We start from the raw sequence: 19,741 nt of genomic DNA on the forward strand, positions 1-19,741 counted from the left end.
CCTGAGGCATGTTTCAGTCTTTTAAAAAAAAACCCAATCGGAATATTGAGCGTCAAAGACTTTACACTAAGGGGCATGGTGGCCGGAAAGTACTAGGAATATTAGTTAGAGGGAGTGAGCTAGCTTTTTGTTTTAGTTCCCATCACCCATAGCTTGACTACAGTATTTTATGAGATTAATTGAATATAGTACATACGCACAGAATTAAAGGATATAGAAAATATTAGAAATGAGAACAGAAAACAGTAAACAAGGAGATTAGTACGAGGAGATACGAAATAAACAGAATAAAAATAAAAGTAAAACAGCCGAATAAAGAGACGAAGTAGGCTAGCACGCGAAGAGGACGAATGGAGACGACAAATAGGAACCTGAAAATCATCGGACGAACTCGAATGGAAATAGCGGATAATCACACAAACGAGAAACCCTTACCCCCGAATACAGTTTTTTTTCGTATACGGAGAAACTAGATGACACCTGCAGTCACATTCAGTCTCCTCTAGACTACTCCCGAGTTCTTCTCGAGAACCTCCAGCCGCAAGGTTGCAGCGCCCATACTCTTCCAGTCCTCCTCATCTGTGTTCTCTTCCGGCTCCTCCGAGTGCGAGTGTGAGTTGGCATTTGAATGTGAGCGCGACTCAGACTCAGACCACGACTCAACCGCGTGCTCGTCGACCATCGCGTCAAAGTCGGCTGCAGTTCCTCCAGCCTCGGCAATTGCCGTCGCGAGCACTAAGTCGTTAAGCGAACGGAAGTGCTGTGAGTGGAGCAGGTGCGAACCTGTTGCGGTTGCACCCGGACTAGTACTAGTGCTCGGGTTTGCACTCGCGACCCGTTCGCTCGCTCCAGTGCTACGTAAAAATGACTGCCGCCCCGATGCCAGCACACTAGAAAACGAGCCACGGTTCGTACGGTGCGGCAACGCGGCCGCGTCGAGGATAAACCCGGCGTGGAGCGGTGAGTTGGGGATCGAGCCGATGGTTCCCGTAGGCCGTCTGCCACGGCTACTGCTGCGGACATCTTCAACGTCAATGAAGTCAGCGTCAAAGGATGAATCAGGTGACCCGAACGAGCCGAGGCGCGAGCGGAACCCGTGGCTCGGTTTGGCGATGCGGTTGTTGTAGGATGCCAGCGAGTTGGTCGAATGGCGGCGCGAGCGAATATTTGGTGGCGCGAGCGTGGCGCGGGTCGGGGACGTGAACCGTGGCGAGCGGGTCGCACTTGTAGGTTTACTCGCGTCATCATCGTCAAACATAAACACCTCTTCGTCTGCATCGTCCTCGCTTTCCGATGAGCTTGTCACCGCCAGAGACAACGTGCCATCAATCAGCGGTGCGAGTGGCACCTTGGCCGCGTGCGGTGTAATGCTCTCGCGGCGTGCAACTCGCAACGCCGTGGAACTCACAGGTTTGGTCATGGTCCGCTTCGCCGGCTCGTCTTCCATGTCCACATCCTCATCGTTCTTCCCCCAGCCCATTTTCGGCTTGGAAGAGCGAATTTCCTGGAGAGAAATCGCCTGTTTTCCCTCGATGACGTCGGAGCCCTGCTTGCGCGCGGCCCATTGGCCCCAACCAACCTTCTCAAATACGCAGGTTGTGACAGGGTCTTGCAGCTCCAAGGCTGCCATGATAAGACGCCTTTGTTTGGAGAGTGAGAGCTGGCTGAAGCCAGGGATTGCCTTGGAAAGATGGTTAGTGATATGGCGAATGGGCAACGGGCCGTTGGTGATAAGGATCTGCGCGAGACGAGTCGCGTTGACTTGCAGAGCAGCAGCGATACCGACAGGGGAGGAGGTTGAGAGCGGTTTCTGGTGGGCGCCGGGTTTTTGGATGGGAGAGGTCCAGGAATGGCGGCGCGCAGAGACATCGTTACTCGCGGTACGTGAGTTGGCGTTTGCCATGGCACGCGAGTTTTCATCCAGGTGAGTAATCTTACTTGCAACACGAGAGTTTGAATCCAGGTGCGTTATCACAACTCGCGGCTTTTCATCCAAGTGCGTCGCGTTTTGTGTATTTGCAATCGTGCGAGGCGTGTTCAGGTGGACGGGACGTGTGGGTGGGGGCATCAGTGTCGTGCCGATGGCTATTGGGACTGGACTGGTACTATTGGTAGTTGAAGCTGTGGTGGCACCATCTTTGGCTGGGACGGGGCTTCCGTTGTTTGGTGTTGGCGACATTGTTTTGAAGGGGGTGTATGTGCGAATACGTGATATTGAGGGTGATGGTGTTGCTGAATATTTTTCTGGGTACTTTGCAAGGTAATTTTATGGGTGTTATTTTTGTATTATTCAGTGGCCAATGGAGGTTCAAGAATTGTTATTTAGTTTCGCGTCACCCTGGGGGTTGAAATTTCAGGGCGTGTTTTTCAAAAGATAAGGCGGGAGATTAGGCACGTGTTGTGGGGCAGCTCCTGTGTTGTATAGTTTGTATTGGCTGTTTGAAGACCAGTGAGGTTCTTTTTGTGGAAGTTGGTAGATGTTTGTGAGTTTTGTGTTGGTGGAGTCGTTTTGAGGGTGAAGTGGCAGGTGAAATTTCGTGTCTCGAAAAAGTGTGGGTGACGAATATTTCACTCGTCCTGGTTCCGAAAGCTGGGGCACCGAGCCGCAGGCGCATACGTGCGTTTCGCATTTTGTGTGCGCGACCGCAATATCCGCTACAGTGAAGTTTGGTCATTTACGACTGCGCCACGTTACCCTGTCCCACATTATGACTCAGTTGTATCGAGATCTGCAGTAATATGGAATGATGCTAAATTTATCTGCTGAGTGTTCAGTGGATGCTCTAGACCCTGCTTGTAGTTTATCTGTCTAATCTGTCAATGCATGGGGCAGCCAATTACGTAACGCGACAGGGAGCGGGGAACTCTAGCCAAGTGGCTTCATACCCGTTGGGCTTTGGCTGGCACACGTCTTATGCAAACCTAATACCAGCACTCAGCCACTGTATCCGAAACACGCACTACAGTGGTCATTGATGTCAGAAACTGTACGACAGCTAGTATCAATGTAAAAGGTTATCTGTTGACAAGCACATGAGTGACTGCAATAACTAGTTACCGGATAATTTACGAGAAACCAGAGAAGCTCCAACGTGACCAAACGTATAATCCCGGCCAATATGGTGACGACGCATTCCCGAGAATGACGTATTGGGTGAGATTCGAAACATTTCCTTGGCGCTATTTGTGATATAAGTTCAGTTTATGCAGATAGGCATACAAATCCATGGCAAATCTTCTGACAGGAAACAAGAAAGGACTTGCCACAGTTAAGCAGGTCTGAAAACCTGGGGTGACTGGCTACATCGGCTGGGCTATATATATACATTCAAGATAAGCCTCAGTCCTAGGACCGCAAGTAGCTATTAGACGGTGCTAGGCATTGGTGTTCTGGCCCCAATAGTATCCATATTATAAGTGCTGGCGCTTAATCTCGACTAGAGTAAACCTTTCAACCATTTCTTATATTCGACGGTAATTGTGCTTGGGGTTAGTTATCTGGACTCCAGTTTTCGGGCAGTTTACAGAATTGGAGCTTAGTATAAGGCAATAAGACTGACATCAGAGAGATTGTAATTGATTGTTAATAGTAGATGTTTTATATATACAATATTATTCGTGGAGAGTATTTTTGCTCCGTAGGTATAGATTCCTACCTTTCAATTGGTCAGATCTTTAAGCTATTCAGTGTGATTTTATTAAAGTGTCTGTTTAACTCTAAGCCATGGCTTAGATACAACTCTCGTTTCCGGTGTAACAGTTTTTTTTCAAGAGTAATCGCCAGTGTATGCTCTAGACAATGGGGTGGCCATACCTTGGATACTTCTAGCACCATTGACTCTAAAGTAGTTATTTGCTAATCCTAGATTATACCTATATTATTTCTCACTTGTGGGTCAGCGCCAGTTTGGTTTACGAAATCCCCTTCCATAAAAGTTTCTAAATGACTCTGCATTTGACATTCCAACAAACTCAATAAGGTTGTTCAGAAAATAACAATCCCTAGAGCTTCACAATGTATCAGGGAGGCGAATTTACTGGCCGTACCTACAGACATCAATTGTAACAAATCCTCACAAATAGCAACATTCCTCACAGTACAAACTACATAGAAAATATTAGACCAAAGTCGCAGACACGATGTATCGCATTTACTCGTATTAATCCAGACCATGCTTGCTATTGAATACATAGATTTAATGGTCCAGTGTGCATACACCAAAAATGAAGGTGCACATCCCCAGGTTATATTGTTAGAGAGCCACCCAGGTGCCTGGTACATGAACCTGTCAAGACCCATTCCTTGACAGCATATCGGCTAGAGCCTGTAGGGGTCATATCTTTGATAACACCCGAGAGTATGTCTCTGTGCCCATAACCCTTCCCACTAACGTCTATAGCAGCATTACAATAAATATCTATTAACCTATACAAGTCTGTTGACTTCACAAACTGCTCCGTTGCAGTTCCTTGTTTTGACACATCGCTTATTTCTTGATAAACTGCTCCGTAACGGCAGCGATAATGCCATCCACACTCTGCGGGTTGGCCAAGGTGGACATATCACCTAAGGAGTCAGCTTCGCCGGCACAAACCTTTCTCAAAACTCTTCTCATGATTTTACCAGATCTGGTCTTCGGCAAGTCGGCGACAATAACAACACCCTTTGGCGCGGCAAATGGCCCGATCTCGCCTCTAACCTGCAACACTAACTCGCGTCTCAAGACATCAAGATCACCGCCCTCGGCCTTCAAGGCAACAAAGGCAACAACAGCCTGTCCCGTCAAATCGTCATTGATACCAACCACAGCGGCTTCGGCAACGCCCTGGTGTCCAAGCAAGGCAGTTTCGATCTCAGCAGTGGACAATCTGTGGCCAGACACATTGACAACGTCATCGACTCTTCCTCTGATCCAATAATAACCATCGTGGTCACGGGCAGCACCGTCACCGGTGAAGTAGTAGCCCGGGTATGGGTTAAGATAAGTGTCCATATACTTAGTGTGGTTGTTCCAGACGGTACGGGCCATGGATGGCCACGCAGACTTGACTGCCAAGACGCCCTCGACGTCGTTACCCTTGAGCTCTTCCCCGGAGACCGGGTCAATCAAGCAGGCGTCGATCCCGAAGAACGGCAAGGAGGCGGAGCCAGGCTTGTTTGGGGTAATCCCGGCGAGCGGCGCGATAAAGTGCGATCCCGACTCGGTCTGCCAGTAGGTGTCTGCGATATGACACTTGCCGTAGCCAATCTTCTCGTTGTACCAGGCCCAGACGTCTGGGGAGATTGGCTCACCGACGGAGCCGAGGGTTCTGAGAGAGGAGATGTCGTACTTGGCAATCTCCTGTTCACCGGCCTTCTTCAAGAGACGCAAGGCGGTTGGCGCGACGTAGAAGTGGGTGGCCCTATGGCGCTGAACGATCGACCAGTAGCGGCCGTAGTCTGGGAAGGCTGGGGTACCCTCGAAAATGATGGTAGTGGTCCCAAGGGCCAATGGGCCGTAGAGCGAGTACGTGTGGCCTGTAATCCAACCGACATCACCGGCAGTGAATAAAACATCCTCTGGGTGGACGTCAAAGACATATTTGGTGGTCAAGGCGGCACCCAACAAGTACCCACCAGTGGTGTGGACCACACCCTTTGGCGTACCAGTAGAACCGGAAGTGTACAACAAGAACAATGGGTCTTCAGCAGAGACCGGAACCGGCGGGAAGTAACCGCGCTGGTTCTTGGTCTCCTCGTGCCACCAGAAGTCTCTGCCTTCCTCCATGTTGATCTCGCCCTGGGTTCTCTGGAACACAAGAACCTTCTCCACGGAGGGAGATTGCTTCAAGCCCTCGTCGACAATCTTCTTCAACTGGACAGACTTACCACCTCTTCTGCCTTCGTTGCAGGTGATGACGGCCTTGCATTGGGCGTCAACCACTCTGTCACGCAAGGAACCGGATGAAAAACCAGCAAACACCACGGAGTGGATAGCGCCGATTCTGGCAACCGCAAGCATAGCCACAATGGTTTCTGGAATCATTGGCATGTAGATGGCAACGGTGTCACCCTTCTTAATGCCCCACTTGTTCAACACACCAGCAACCTCGGAGACCTGCTTCAACAATTGGCCGAAGGTGAGGATCTTGTTGTCTTTTTCTTCATCCGCCTCGTAGATCAATGCGGTCTTGTCTGGATTGGCGAACGCGTGGCGATCCACACAGTTGTACGACGCGTTCAACTCACCGCCAAGGAACCAGGAGATGTCTCCTTCGGCCATGGATCCAGACTTTACCTGGGAAAAGTCCTTGTCCCAATGGAGGTACTCCTTGGCCAACGGACCGAAAAAGCCCGCTGGATCAGAGATGGACTGTGCGTACATCTCGTGGTAGTGGTCGAGGTCGCGAAGGAACCCGGTGTTTGGCTGTTTGGTGAAGAATTCCTCTGGGGTAGGCACGGCAGTAATGCCGTTGGCCTCGTGCACAACAGTATGGGTGGACATGCTGGGATTGGTGAAGAGGAATGTATATGTGGTAGAATAAAGGGTACTGGTGTCTAATATACGTTAGTATCGTATAGCTGGGAACGACGAAGGCTGTTTTTGGAATTTTCCATGGCCCACCGGGGCCCGGAAAATTGCCCATGCACCATCGTGCGGCGGGCTGCGTGAAAAATTCAACAAAATGGTGCATATTGTCTGGTACTTGCCAGTCAGATTAATAAATACGTACGTTTCTGTAAAATAAAGTCAATTCCTCAAGGTACTTTTTTTTCTTCTTTTAGTTTGAAAGGATGAATAAAATCTGAGAGGATTCAGTTCGGTGACAGGAGATGCGGGAGGTACTTCTTTTATATGCAAGTCTGCTACATACGTCGAAGATAAAGAGGATGCCCGCGAGAAACTTACAAGTCCGCTTAGCGGTAAACGATTCGGACAAATGGTAGGTACTGGAATATGTACAAGGGGGCCGAGTTTCAGTCCAATCCATCTGCCTAAGCGTTTTGTCTTTACCGAAGGTGGATGATGGCTCAGGTGGCCCAACGGAACCCATTGTGGCGCGGCTTCCTCCCACTATGGTTTGTTTCCCTCTCTGGGGTTGGTCAGCAATGGGATGGGCGAATGGAGTGATGTGGAAGCTGCCACCATTGGCAGATGACCTATCTTGTTAGCTATGGATAGAGTTGGTTGGGTCATTACTTTATGGTGACGAAACCGGATAACCGGAAGTTACATGCTTCCGGTATAGAAACTTGACCGAATAAGGCTATGGAACAGTCGCTTTTCCGGAAGTTTTGTAAACCAGAGCCATAGTTTCAACAAAGGGCAGTACTCACAAGCAGAGGTTATCATCTAATATAAATAAAAAATGCCTGGAAATTAGTTCCCATTTCTGATAAGACGCCCCCAAATTGTAAGGACTAGAAAAGATTAATAAGGTTTTGACGCTTTTCCACGCGCCAAAATTTAAAAAATAAGTGGTACCGGCGGCCGGAAAACGGCCGAAAAAGAAATACCGGGAATTGGCACAGTTAAGGCTTGGTCACCGTTACGCACGCATCTACGGACGAGCGCATCAAATCGGAGGTTGTGAGGCTTCGGGACTAATGGAAGAGAATGGGTCAAAAGCTGGGGGGTCATCTCTCAAACACGACAGGGGTTGTAGAGGCAATTTAAGTAACGAGATAGGAATAATCTACCAGTGTATCCACAATTGAATATGTAGCGGGTAAATTTCTATTGAAGTTTCTCCATTAAGGTTTCATAAATCTTTTAGAGAACTAGTAAGCTTCGATCGATGGACGGATAATTGTGGGCAGGCCGATCCCCATCTGTCGTTAACTCCTACTGACCTCCCCTGGACTTTCGGTACCGTGGTGGAAGCTTGGACAGCCTCTGTGTGTGGCGTGCTTAAACAAACCCGCTCATCCATATCTAAAGGCCGTACTGGTTTATAATCTTGTTATTGGCAGAACAACCCGTACCATCGACTCCAAGCCTATATAAAGAGTTTACCTGTTCCGCTTATCCACGGAGACGCCACATAAACTGGTAAGAATTATGTGTCCGGTGAAGCTGCTATTCTGGGCTTGAAGTTTAATGCGCCGGGTTTGAGGTATTAGACCAAGAGCTATGTGTCCGCTTGGTCTAAAACTGTCAAGGTTACTAGGCGGTCAGAAGAAACTATATGCTCGACCTATACGTCAACTCAAGGTAATATTTACGACTATGTTGCCTCTGCTGTAAGGAAACAGAGGTTACGATATAAGGATTACAAACTGGGATTAGACTTATCACGACATAGTCGGTTATAGGAGCCTCTCCTCTCGGTTTCCTCAGTGTAATCAACGAAATCTGTCTGTTAGGAAATAGCTCAGAGCTAACAGTCTCTTATGTTCCACCTCACTATGAACGACCCCGGATTTCCCCCACCCCCGACGGCCAGGAGTATAGGCCTCCTGCCTCTGGCATAGCCGATTTTACACGTCACGAGACGGGGTGGCGCATAAACCGGGACGGAAATTTGTTGGGCTATAGTTGCTGGGCGGTTAGCCGCACCGTCTATGTGTTTGGGTCACGTGGTTTGGTATACCCTTGATCGGGAATGCAAAGCTTTTCCTATTTAGGGGTAACTATCTTATCAATAATGACAAAATATCGATGAAGGATTCGAGGTACGCCAACACGAAGCTTAGGTTTAGAGGCTCGTATGGTAACTGGTAGATCTGGTCTGAATTGCATAATCTGCCCAGTACTATCGTAGATTTGGGATTACCGAAAGATTTCGGCAATGCCTAGGTATATCTCGCTTCAAAATTAGCCCGTATCCAGATCAATGGTTCCATCTAACATGTAGTCTCAGAACATGAAGCTACTCCCGTGGGCTCGCTCTGCCTAGACCCTCCTAACCATGTTTGTTGTACCACATACAGGAGATTAAGTGAAAAATCACCGAGCATAATACCCCTCTCATGGTTCTATTAGCTTTTTTTTTTTTTTATCTAAAAGTATATTAATGTAGAGAGAAAAAAATAAAATCTATACAAACGATGCGAGCGGTCTAAATGATTTAATCGACTTCTTCGACGGTTGGACCAGAGGCTTCTGGTTCTGGAGCAGAAGCGCCTGGGAAACCACCTGGGGCAGCACCACCTGGGGCAGCACCGTTCTGGTAGGCCTTAGTCATGATTGGGTTGGCAACGGTTTCCAACTCCTTCTGCTTGTCACCGAATTCTTCGGCGGTGGCAGTGGTGTTGGCGTCCAACCATTCAATGGTTTCGTCAGCAGCCTTGGTCAAGGCTTCGACGTCTTCAGCACCCAAAGCTTCCTTCAACTTTTCCTCGTTGAGAGAGTTCTTCAAGGAGTAGGCGTAAGACTCCAAACCGTTCTTGGCGGCGATTCTGGCAGCTTCCTGCTCATCCTCGTCCTTGTACTTTTCGGCTTCAGAGACCATTCTTTCAATGTCTTCCTTGGACAATCTACCCTTGTCGTTGGTAATGGTGATCTTCTGAGTCTTACCGGTACCCTTCTCCAACGCGGAGACGTTAAGAATACCGTTGGCATCAATATCGAAAGTGACTTCGATCTGTGGAACACCTCTTGGGGCTGGTGGAATACCAGACAATTCGAACTTACCGAGCAAGTTGTTGTCCTTGGTTCTGGTACGTTCACCTTCGAAGACCTGGATCAACACACCTGGCTGGTTGTCGGCGTAGGTGGAGAAGGTTTCAGACTTCTTGGTTGGGATGGTGGAGTTTCTTGGAATCAACTTGGTCATGACACCACCAGCGGTCTCAATCCCGAGGGACAATGGAGCGACATCCAACAACAACAAGTCCTGGGTCTTGGAAGAGGTGTCACCGGTCAAGATAGCGGCCTGGACAGCGGCACCGTAGGCCACAGCCTCATCTGGGTTGATGGATCTGTTTGGCTCCTTACCGTTGAAGAAGTCGGAAACCAACTTCTGGACCTTTGGGATTCTGGTAGAACCACCAACAAGGACAATCTCGTTGACAGCAGACTTGTCCAACTTGGCGTCTCTCAAAACCTTTTCAACTGGTTCCAAGGTGTTTCTGAACAAGTCACCACACATCTCTTCGAATCTAGCTCTGGTGATGGAGGTGTAGAAGTCAACACCCTCGTAAAGGGAGTCGATTTCAATAGAGGTCTGGGCAGAAGAAGACAAGGTTCTCTTCGCACGTTCACAGGCGGTTCTCAATCTTCTTAAGGCACGCTGGTTGGTGGACAAGTCCTTCTTGTTCTTACGCTTGAACTCGTTGACAAAGTGGGTAACCAATCTGTTGTCGAAATCTTCACCACCCAAGTGAGTGTCACCGGCGGTAGACTTGACCTCGAAGATACCGTCTTCGATGGACAACAACGAGACATCGAAAGTACCACCACCCAAATCGAAGATAAGAACGTTCTTTTCACCCTCGTCCTTCTTGTCCAAACCGTAGGCAATAGCGGCGGCAGTTGGCTCGTTAATGATACGCAAGACGTTCAACCCGGAAATCAAACCAGCATCCTTGGTAGCCTGACGCTGAGAATCGTTGAAGTAGGCTGGAACGGTGATAACGGCGTCGTTGACTGGGACACCCAAAAAGTTCTCGGCGGTTTCCTTCATCTTGATCAAGATCATAGAAGAAATCTCTTCTGGGGAGAAAACCTTGTTTTCACCCTTGAAGTCGACCTGGATCATTGGCTTACCACCCTTGTCGATAACAGCAAATGGGAAGTGCTTCATGTCACCCTGGACTTCTTCGTCGGTGAACTTTCTACCGATCAAACGCTTGGCGTCGAAAACGGTGTTTGCCGGGTTCATGGCGGCCTGGTTCTTGGCAGAGTCACCAATCAAACGTTCAGTGTCGGTGAAGGCAACGAAAGATGGGGTAGTTCTGTTACCTTGGTCATTGGCGATAATCTCGACACGGTCGTTGGCGAAGTGAGCCACACAGGAGTAGGTAGTACCTAAATCAATACCAACAGCAGTAACCATCTTGAATTAAGTTGTATGAGTTGTGTTGGAGAAAGAGGAAAGAAAAAGGGAATAAAAGATGTGGTTAAATAGAAAGAAAGGGGTGAGGGAAAAGCGAAAGGGGCCGGCAAACGCTCTGGACTTTATACTCACGGCTGGGCGTCTAATCGTCGTCGACGATGTTGTCCTGCATTTAAGATGACCTTCGATGAGGTTCCATGGAAATTTCCAGATTTTTCATGCCCATGCCAGAAGTTGAAATTTCTAGAACCGAATAGAAAAAGTGAAAATACCACGTGACGTGGGATACGTAAGTGCGCAGATTGCGAAGCTCACATGCAACGGCACGTGTCGAAGGCCGAGTGTCGTGCCATTGGCATGTGTAGGGTGCTCTATGACAGATGAGGAGGCATTGTCGTGTGCAGCGATCGTGCTCTAGATAGCTTGGAACCCTAGAGATCGTGCGATTAGCCTTTCACTTTGATGGAATCAGTAACCTCAAGCTATTAGAGATGCCGCCATTTAGTAGCCATTTTCGATTCGGCAATGACCCAATGTATAGTGATATTTGGCTACTAACTTGATCCTAATTGTTTTTTTTAGCAACCCTAGTTACAACTGGGTAGGGCGTAAAAGTTTCTACGCTAGTTGACTCTCACGATTGAAAACTGTAAAGCAAGATTCGAGCAGTGCTTGTGGTCAGTGATATCGATATGGATGTTACCGAAAAGTAGTTTTTCCATATCTCTGTTGAACATCAATAAGGTAGTGCGGACCAAAGAGGGCCTTGCTTAGTTCTCAGATAAACCTACACACCGGTATATAAAGTACTGGAGAAGCAGTCAAGTCAGTTAATCATCTCGCTAATACTCTGTTGTTTCAGTGATAATTCCTTTGTCAGACTGAGTACGTTGGAATATACTGTAAGACACTCGATATACTCTACCTATACATCATCTCATGCCCACCCTCATGGTTTTATTCTGGGACTAGCTGATTTGGCTATCTCGCACCATCGCAAAAGTATATCCATCTGCTTTGGCATCATCTGGTTTATCACGCTCATATCAGTTCCCAGGAATTTACTCTAGTATTGCCTCTACACAACAAGTCGTAAGACATGTGGCAGAATCAGGCGATAGCGACAAACCAATGGTCCGACGTGCGTCGCTTACCAATGTGCGCTTGTGAACAGGTGGCTCACAACTGGCGGAGCGACACTAACCATTCTAATTACAGCCACAAATATATTTCAACGGTATTGCAAGCCTACATAATAATTGTTTAGCATTTGGGTGCATACTTATTATTTTAAATGGGTTGATTCAACCGATGTTATAGAAAAATTGCTATCGTTCACGCGACTCTGCAGATCGCCTAGCTCCGTGAAGCAAAATCTTCCAACGCGCATACGACATACGACGCTCGCGCGAATTGTCAATACATACATAAAAGACCCATTTTGCGCCAAACAAACTATTTCCTAACACCCCTCATCATCATCATGGCGCTAATTGCTGACTCGCTCCTTATAACAAAGGCCTCCGCTGAATACGTGCTTGCGCTCTTTCTTGGGCTTCCGCTCTTGCAAAAGGTGTCCGTCGTAGTGGTGCTTCCGTTCCTCTACAACCTCGTGTGGCAACTCCTCTACTCACTCCGCAAGGACCGCGCGCCGCTTGTGTTCCACTGGATCCCGTGGTTCGGGTCCGCGATTCCATACGGGATGCAGCCGTACGAGTTCTTCCAGGACTGCCAGGCAAAGTACGGCGACGTATTTGCGTTTGTGTTGTTGGGCAAGGTCATGACCGTGTACCTCGGTCCTAAAGGCCACGAGTTCGTGTTGAACTCGAAACTTGCCGATGTTTCTGCTGAGGCCGCGTACCAGCACTTGACGACACCAATCTTCGGGAAAGGTGTCATCTATGACTGTCCTAACCACCGCTTGATGGACCAGAAGAAGTTTGTGAAGGGCTCGCTCACCCGTGATGCCTTCAGAACCTACGTCCCGCAGATCAAGCAGGAAATTTTGAACTACTTTAAGACATCGGCCAACTTTGAGATCGAGGCCCACTCCGGCGGCGTGGCCAACGTCATGGAAACCCAGCCAGAAATCACCATCTTCACCGCTTCCAGATCACTTTTGGGCCAGGAGATGAGAGACAAATTCGACGCCTCTTTCGCACAGTTATACTCGGACTTGGACAAGGGGTTCACCCCAATCAACTTTGTGTTTCCCAACCTCCCGTTGCCATCGTACCGCAAGCGTGACTTGGCCCAGCAGAAGATTTCTCGCACCTACATGTCCTTGATCTCCAAGAGAAGAGCTGAGAACGACATCCAGGACAGGGACTTGATCGACACCTTGATGCAGACCTCCACCTACAAGGACGGTGTCAAGATGACCGATCAAGAGATTGCCAACTTGTTGATTGGTGTCTTGATGGGCGGCCAGCACACCTCCGCCTCCACCTCCTCGTGGTTCTTGTTGCATCTTGCTGCGAACCAGGACTTACAGGAGGAATTGTATAAGGAGATTGTCACAGTTTTGGGCAGCGAGGGCTTGGACGGCCTCTCCTACGACAAGCTCCAGGACATGCTGTTGGTTAATAACACCATCAAGGAGACCCTCAGAATGCACATGCCGTTGCACTCCATCTTCCGCAAGGTCATGAACGCGTTGCAGGTCCCGGGCACCTCCTATGTGGTTCCAGTTGGTCACCACGTGTTGGTTTCTCCGGGTTTCGCCATGACAAACGAGAAGTACTTCCCGCAGGCTGCGACCTTCGATCCGCACCGTTGGGACTCTGAGGCCTCCACTGCTCTGGCCGACACCGTGGACTACGGGTTCGGTGCTGTCTCCAAGGGTGTGTCCTCGCCATATTTGCCTTTCGGCGGTGGAAGACACAGATGTATCGGTGAGCAGTTCGCATACGTGCAGTTGGGGACCATCTTGACAACTTTTGTGTACAACTTGAAGCTCTCTACGCCAAACGGCAAGGCTGATGTTCCGCCTGTTGACTACGCCAGTATGGTAACCTTGCCCATCGACCCAGCTGAAGTTAAGTGGGAGAAGAGACAGACCTGTGTGTTGTAAGAATGTATTTATTATGAGAGATTTGTAAGTATAGGGAAGGGTTTATGTGAGTAATATCTGATTTAAACGTACTTGAATTATTTGGGGATATTTTATTTATTTATTGGGTGAATGGAAGCATCTGCATTGTTACGATGCGGCAAAGATTGGAATAAAGTGAGATACCAAGAATAAACAATTGAATAGTAATGTTAACCATGAAATCTTTCTCTCTATTCTTGGGTAGCACCCAGCCGTGAGGAATGCATGTTCGGTTTCCACGGTAAATCATAGGGGCTGTAGTATTCCCAGGAGGATCTATAAAATCGCAGACATCCCTTGTACCTCAATAGAAAGCTATTTGACTGGGTTAGAAATCAGACTACTGAGTCACTGGATGCTTAGAATTCAACTTTAACCCTCCTTTATGCTGGAGCTGACATACCCGCGCTTGAAAGGACGCACATAGATTGTTTTCAGTTACTTTTATCTTTTCAATCAAGGCCTTGAATGCCGAAAATATGTCACTGTATTGAAATTCTGGGTTTAAATCTCGACGCCGTGAGCTGAATTCAAGGAGCTTTCTATAGCAGTCTAAGTTTGATCTTTGATTTACTTTTTAGGGGCTTCTGAATAACGGTTATCCGTCTATATTTCACCGAATAGATGTAGCTATTGTGATTTGTATTCTTCATTGTTACCATTATGATTATAGTGAAGGTGCCATTTAATCGGACAGAAGATAGCGTCCATTATCTCCTTACCTCCGATAAGCGGACACCCTGGAATCATATCCGTCTCAGTATATAAGGCTGTTAACCACCCTTCTCTTGTGGATATCTTACATATGAAAAGTACTCTCTTTTAGCTAGCTAACGGTATCTACTATTACCTACTAGATATACCACAAGGATGGAGTATTTCATGTACATACCTGCCTGAATCGCGCGAACTGTCCGCTCGCGGAATATTCCAAGATAAGCCCCTTTCAGTAGTATACATACAAACAGAATAAACGGTATAAAAAAGTAAATATATAACTTTGCTGATTTTGCGATTTATGGTAATGGTGCAACGAGTTATCAGAGTCGTTCACAGACAACTTCAGTTTTGTCCTACAAGTTAAAGACGAAGCGCTCTAAGTCGGCCGTAAAAAAGATAACCATACCATTGACAATCATTATTTTGAATTCCCACAAACCTATCCAATTAGTAACAAATACTCCATTTTCATTCCTGACTTTGACTCGCCCGGGTCTAGTCTCCCCTCTATCAGATCTCCTGCACTGTCACAGCCCGCGCCGAACCTCAACCTCAAAAGGAAAAAAATAATAATGCTGAAACCCTCGCATACGTTACTACAACAATCAAAGACCCTTCGCATTTATTCATCACTCCTGATACAACCCACCCCCGATGCGCACACAATGGGCTCTGAACTTCCAAGAAAGCGTCTAAGTGTAGCCGCCAGTTTCTCTCGGACTCCCCAAAACCGATTGGGGACGAAACAGGCCCGGAGCAAAGGAACCCCCATCAGAGTGCCGACGTCTTCCGAGATATGCGTTGTGGAAGATGACTACGTCACGCTTGACCCCAAAAAGCAAAAGACGTCCGAGAACCCGTTGAGGTTCGATTTTAGTGTCTTCCACCCCGCCAGGGTTTCCCGGACGTACAAGGGTATTAAGCGTAGCGCACTTGACATGAATGGCCAGGAAATCACGTACTTCACCGGGGCCGTCACAGAATGCACGTTAATGCCGCTGGCGGTTTGTTTTGAGGGTAAAAAAAGAACGGATATTTCCAGCATAGAGTTAACTGCGGAATATCTCTTTCTCATGAATAAGGAGAGAGACGCGCGATGCATCATCCCCAAACACGACCTCCTCCTGATACACTACGCGGCTGAGGATCTTCTCATGGCGTTCCGGTGCAAGAGGAATGGGGTCTCCATCGTGAGCTTCCTCCACGTGCGCGCGCCAGGCACGCGTGACTTTTGCCGTACCATTGATCCGTTAATGAAGAAGGTCAACCGCAAGTGGACTACGAGCAGAGTTCTGAGTAAAGAAATGTGTAAAGAGGTAGCCAGACTCACTGCGTTGGCCAAGAATGATAAATACCCAACGTTCGCTACATGGGCCCGTGACACTGGTGTGGCAGATAGCGAGGTTGAACTGGTTGGGGATCGCTACGTTGAAGTGGTCGACGAGGTATTTGAGGATAGTCAGCTTGAAGAGCGTAGCCAAACTGATGTTGTTGAGGTTTCCGGGATCACTGGTTTGGTTGAGAGCTCCAGCATCAATGACAGAGAGCTCAGTCGTGAGCTTATCGAGGGACATAATCATGAGCTGGTTGAGGAATACCGTCGCACATATGTGATTGGGCTGCCGCACCCCAAGAAAGAAACACCAAGTTCACGAAAGCTGAGCACCCCCTCGTCCACGGTAAAGGAAAAGCCTCTTCCGGAACGGAAGTTAAGACTGACCAAGGATGGTGGTAAAAAGCACCAGAGTTTAGGCGATTTGAGGTTCCTGAATTTCCCCTTTGATCATTCGCTCAATTACAAGTTCAGGGACAATTCCCAGATCACCATCACTGTGGCTGACCACGGCAGTTTGGCCCCTAGGACTTGGGTCAACGACACCGTGATCGACTTTTTTGCCAAATACTATGCTGACCAGGCGACTGAAGACCCCTGCAATACACTCCAAGAAACTGATGTTTTTGTGCTATCGGCCTTTGTCTTCACCAAGATCATGGCGAGCGGAGGCGACTACACCGATGTGTTGCGGTGGGTAGGCAAAGCGACCCCCGATCTTTTCCAGTACAAAAGCGTCATTTTGCCCATCAACCAGAAAGACCATTGGTATTGTGCCGTTATAGTTGGCTTACTGGGATTATGGAATCCCCCGAAGGCTAAAAACCTGGAAAGGGTGTCAAAATACTCTACTCACAAGAAATCTCCCTCTGAAAAACCTAAGACCTCGCGGTCCGACCAGCCCATTAAGTCGCAAATTTTAGAAACTTTCATGCAGTCGAAAGTTGTTGCGGAAAAGCCTGGGCAAAAATCGTACAAAAGACAAGCGCCTAATAAATTAGATTGCTCCACGCCAGAAATCATCGACAGCGATGACGACAATGATGAGGTGCTGTGTCTCGAGGATTTACAGCCTCCATCCCCAGATCCAACCCCCAGTCTGCTACCCCATGCCACGATCTACGTATGCGATTCTCTTGGGATTCCACATCCTAAAATTGAGGACCCGCTTCGCAACTTTTTGGCCGCTGCCTTGTTGAGCAAACACAACGTCACGTTGGCGGATCCGGAAAAGCAGCTTGTGGTGAAAAGGGCCGACGTTCCACATCAAAAAAACTACATCGACTGTGGGGTTCGCGTGATTCACAACCTCCAAAAGTTTTTAGACCATCCAGACGCAATGGTTGCGTACTGGGAGAGCGAGACTAAAGATAGCTCCTTTTTCGGTAGAGTAACGGGTGGAATCATTCGAGCGAAGTATCAAGGCGTTTTGTCTGGGTTACTCGAAAGCCAAGTTGCCAAGGTTGGCCATCCGAGAGATTTGGGAACAGAGGTGACAAGTGGCAATTTGAGCGACGATAGTGACATTGAAATGGTGGACGAGAAAACCCTTTCTAATGTGAATGATCCGAGTCGGAAGTCGGAAGGTGGAGCGGATGATGGGGCAGAGAGGAAAGGTGTTGACAAAAGTCGGAGCAGAAAGGCAGGAACGAACACCTCGCTGAGTGGGCTTTTGCTCGATAAAAAAGCCACCTTCCAAGAGTTAATGCAGCATGCCTCTTCTGCAACTCTAACTCGGAGCACACCCTGGGCCTTCGGCCTTCATGACGCTGCATCCAACACCGATATACTTTCGCGTCTTTTGTTGGTTTATGGTCGAAACAAACAGGTGGTTCCAATTGTTAACAAGGATATCAAGAACATAGTGACCACCAGCGCTTCAAGGCATATTCATCCTTCCCATTACAAGGTTTTGAACACGCTCTTTCCATCTCCTCACACAAAGGTCACACGCCAACTGGAGATTATCATCAAGGAGTTTCTAAAAAAGGAAGTACTGGATTATTCTGGGGTTCGTGAAATAATCCTCAAGGATCTACTCTCCGGTTTGGATAATAGTTGTAATTAATGCGGCATTTCTGGCCGCGGGCCGGCATAACCTGGAGTGCTGGCTATATTCGATAACCGAAACATACTTAGAGTTTGTATAATCAGGAGTGTATATGTGTGATTGATTATATAAAGCATTAATATATTATAATGACAATAGTTCGGTATGATTGATTTAGAGGATATAATGAGTTTTAAATAAGATAAGCTTCAATATATGTTTGTAAATTATACGTATTTAATAATATCCAACAATATATATATAGATATGAGATATAACAGTTATATGCGGGTAATGCCAAAATATCGGTTTTCATCGATATTATCACCTCTTCCCTCCTACATGTATTGTAAGTAAAGTAAGCTGTTACCATTTTCCAAGTAGGTACAAATGCACAAAGATGTTAATATTCAGCGCGATATATAACGGCATGTGTTGGATACACTGTAAACAAGGACAGCATAAGTTCATTGTAAACCAATACACACCGGTAGGCAAGAACTATACTTATCAAAGCACATATCTCTTAGTTCAGCTATGCGCTGTTGAGGTTGCTGGAAGACTAATAGGTTGTATTTTGGATGGATATGTGAGATAGAAGTCAGGTAGAGGGCAGCAACGTTTACTGGAAAGGCGAGAATTAAGCGAAGCCTTCACTCCATTAAGACCCTTACTACTACACTAAGGTATTATATCGTGCATTTCATTAAAATCACTAGCACTGTATGTCAGGTTACACTTTGGTAGAAACCATAAGGAAGAGATTGTTTTAAGAGGATAGAGCGTAGATCATTGTCCCAGGGCCCCGGGAGAAGAGCTGAAACCTATGAGAGAACATCTTGCAATAGTAGCATCGCCGACAGGAGTTTGCCACAGGAATCAAAGAATTAGAGAATGGTTTTAGGGTAATGGAGATATCAAGCATACTACAGACTACTGTGCTGCGCTTAGAAGAGACAGATGTCCAAGGTAAGTAGGACACAGCATCCTGCGCAACAGGCGGTCATAAAGTCATCTTGGCCCGACCGCTGCGCCGGCTGCTGGATATAGACCGGTTGGGGCTGAGGCTGATAGTAGCCACGCTGTTGCTGAGGATAGTAGCCGCCTTGCTGGTGCTGAGTGTAGCCCTGCTGATACTGAGGATAGTCCTGCTGAGGATAGCCCTGCTGAGGATAGCCCTGCTGATAACCCCCCTGGTTGGGTCCTTGCTGGTAGCTATGCTGCTGCTGGTAACTCTCCTGGTTGGATTCTTGTTGATAGCTATGCTGTTGATGGTGGGCCTGCTGGGGATAGGAACTCAGGTGGGTGTCGTTCTCTGCACTGTATGTTGGTGGGGCTTGCTCTTTATTTCCCCATGTGGGAGGAACACCCGTAGGTGGCGTGTAGTCTTGGCCCATATTAATTTGCGGGAGACGTTCGGATAGTTTGGGGGTAAAAATGTAAAAACTTTCCAGGTAGAACCGAAGTTTTCAAGCAATAAACCTGTTTGTGGGATGACTCGGAAATATCCATAAACCGTTGATCTCGGCAGGGCTCAGTTAGATTACATCACGTGATTAATATA

General features: G+C 47.7%; 7 protein-coding genes across 7 annotated transcripts; 2 read left to right on the plus strand and 5 right to left on the minus strand.

Annotated features, from left to right (window-relative positions):
* Positions 1–502: 502 nt before the first annotated feature.
* STB3 (Stb3p) lies at positions 503–2,179 on the minus strand (the record flags this gene model as incomplete). The annotated part of the gene is made up of 1 exon (XM_019130487.1): positions 503–2,179. One exon carries the CDS (start codon positions 2,177–2,179, stop codon positions 503–505), a length of 1,677 nt encoding a protein of 558 aa, XP_018985351.1.
* Positions 2,180–3,931: 1,752 nt separating this feature from the next.
* BABINDRAFT_138789 (uncharacterized protein) lies at positions 3,932–4,394 on the minus strand. The gene has a single exon (XM_019127119.1). The coding sequence runs from the start codon at positions 4,298–4,300 to the stop codon at positions 3,986–3,988; it is 315 nt and encodes a 104-aa protein (XP_018985352.1). The 5' UTR covers positions 4,301–4,394; the 3' UTR covers positions 3,932–3,985.
* Positions 4,394–6,760, minus strand: ACS2 (acetate--CoA ligase). The gene has a single exon (XM_019128941.1). It carries the CDS (start codon positions 6,483–6,485, stop codon positions 4,488–4,490), a length of 1,998 nt encoding a protein of 665 aa, XP_018985353.1. The 5' UTR covers positions 6,486–6,760; the 3' UTR covers positions 4,394–4,487.
* Positions 6,761–9,051: 2,291 nt separating this feature from the next.
* Positions 9,052–10,980, minus strand: SSA2 (Hsp70 family chaperone; the record flags this gene model as incomplete). The annotated part of the gene is made up of 1 exon (XM_019131749.1): positions 9,052–10,980. One exon carries the CDS (start codon positions 10,978–10,980, stop codon positions 9,052–9,054), a length of 1,929 nt encoding a protein of 642 aa, XP_018985354.1.
* A 1,483-nt stretch (positions 10,981–12,463) lies between these two features.
* On the plus strand, positions 12,464–14,053 carry ERG11 (sterol 14-demethylase; the record flags this gene model as incomplete). Its single annotated transcript, XM_019130488.1, has 1 exon — positions 12,464–14,053. The coding sequence occupies one exon, from the start codon at positions 12,464–12,466 to the stop codon at positions 14,051–14,053; it is 1,590 nt and encodes a 529-aa protein (XP_018985355.1).
* A 1,353-nt stretch (positions 14,054–15,406) lies between these two features.
* ULP3 (SUMO protease) lies at positions 15,407–18,336 on the plus strand. The gene has a single exon (XM_019128942.1). It carries the CDS (start codon positions 15,460–15,462, stop codon positions 18,193–18,195), a length of 2,736 nt encoding a protein of 911 aa, XP_018985356.1. The 5' UTR covers positions 15,407–15,459; the 3' UTR covers positions 18,196–18,336.
* A 503-nt stretch (positions 18,337–18,839) lies between these two features.
* BABINDRAFT_138905 (uncharacterized protein) lies at positions 18,840–19,679 on the minus strand. Its single transcript, XM_019127120.1, has one exon. It carries the CDS (start codon positions 19,572–19,574, stop codon positions 19,125–19,127), a length of 450 nt encoding a protein of 149 aa, XP_018985357.1. The 5' UTR covers positions 19,575–19,679; the 3' UTR covers positions 18,840–19,124.
* Between the last annotated feature and the right edge of the window lie 62 nt (positions 19,680–19,741).

Source organism: Babjeviella inositovora (genome assembly GCF_001661335.1).
Source record: "Babjeviella inositovora NRRL Y-12698 unplaced genomic scaffold BABINscaffold_6, whole genome shotgun sequence".
Classification (NCBI taxonomy): Eukaryota; Fungi; Ascomycota; class Pichiomycetes; order Serinales; genus Babjeviella; species Babjeviella inositovora.

Excerpts from the sequence above, each read along its gene's own strand:
- BABINDRAFT_138789 (XM_019127119.1), bottom strand. The coding sequence starts at position 4,300 with ATGGGTCTTGACAGGTTCATGTACCAGGCACCTGGGTGGCTCTCTAAC.
- ULP3 (XM_019128942.1), top strand. The coding sequence starts at position 15,460 with ATGGGCTCTGAACTTCCAAGAAAGCGTCTAAGTGTAGCCGCCAGTTTC.
- ACS2 (XM_019128941.1), bottom strand. The coding sequence starts at position 6,485 with ATGTCCACCCATACTGTTGTGCACGAGGCCAACGGCATTACTGCCGTG.
- BABINDRAFT_138905 (XM_019127120.1), bottom strand. The coding sequence starts at position 19,574 with ATGGGCCAAGACTACACGCCACCTACGGGTGTTCCTCCCACATGGGGA.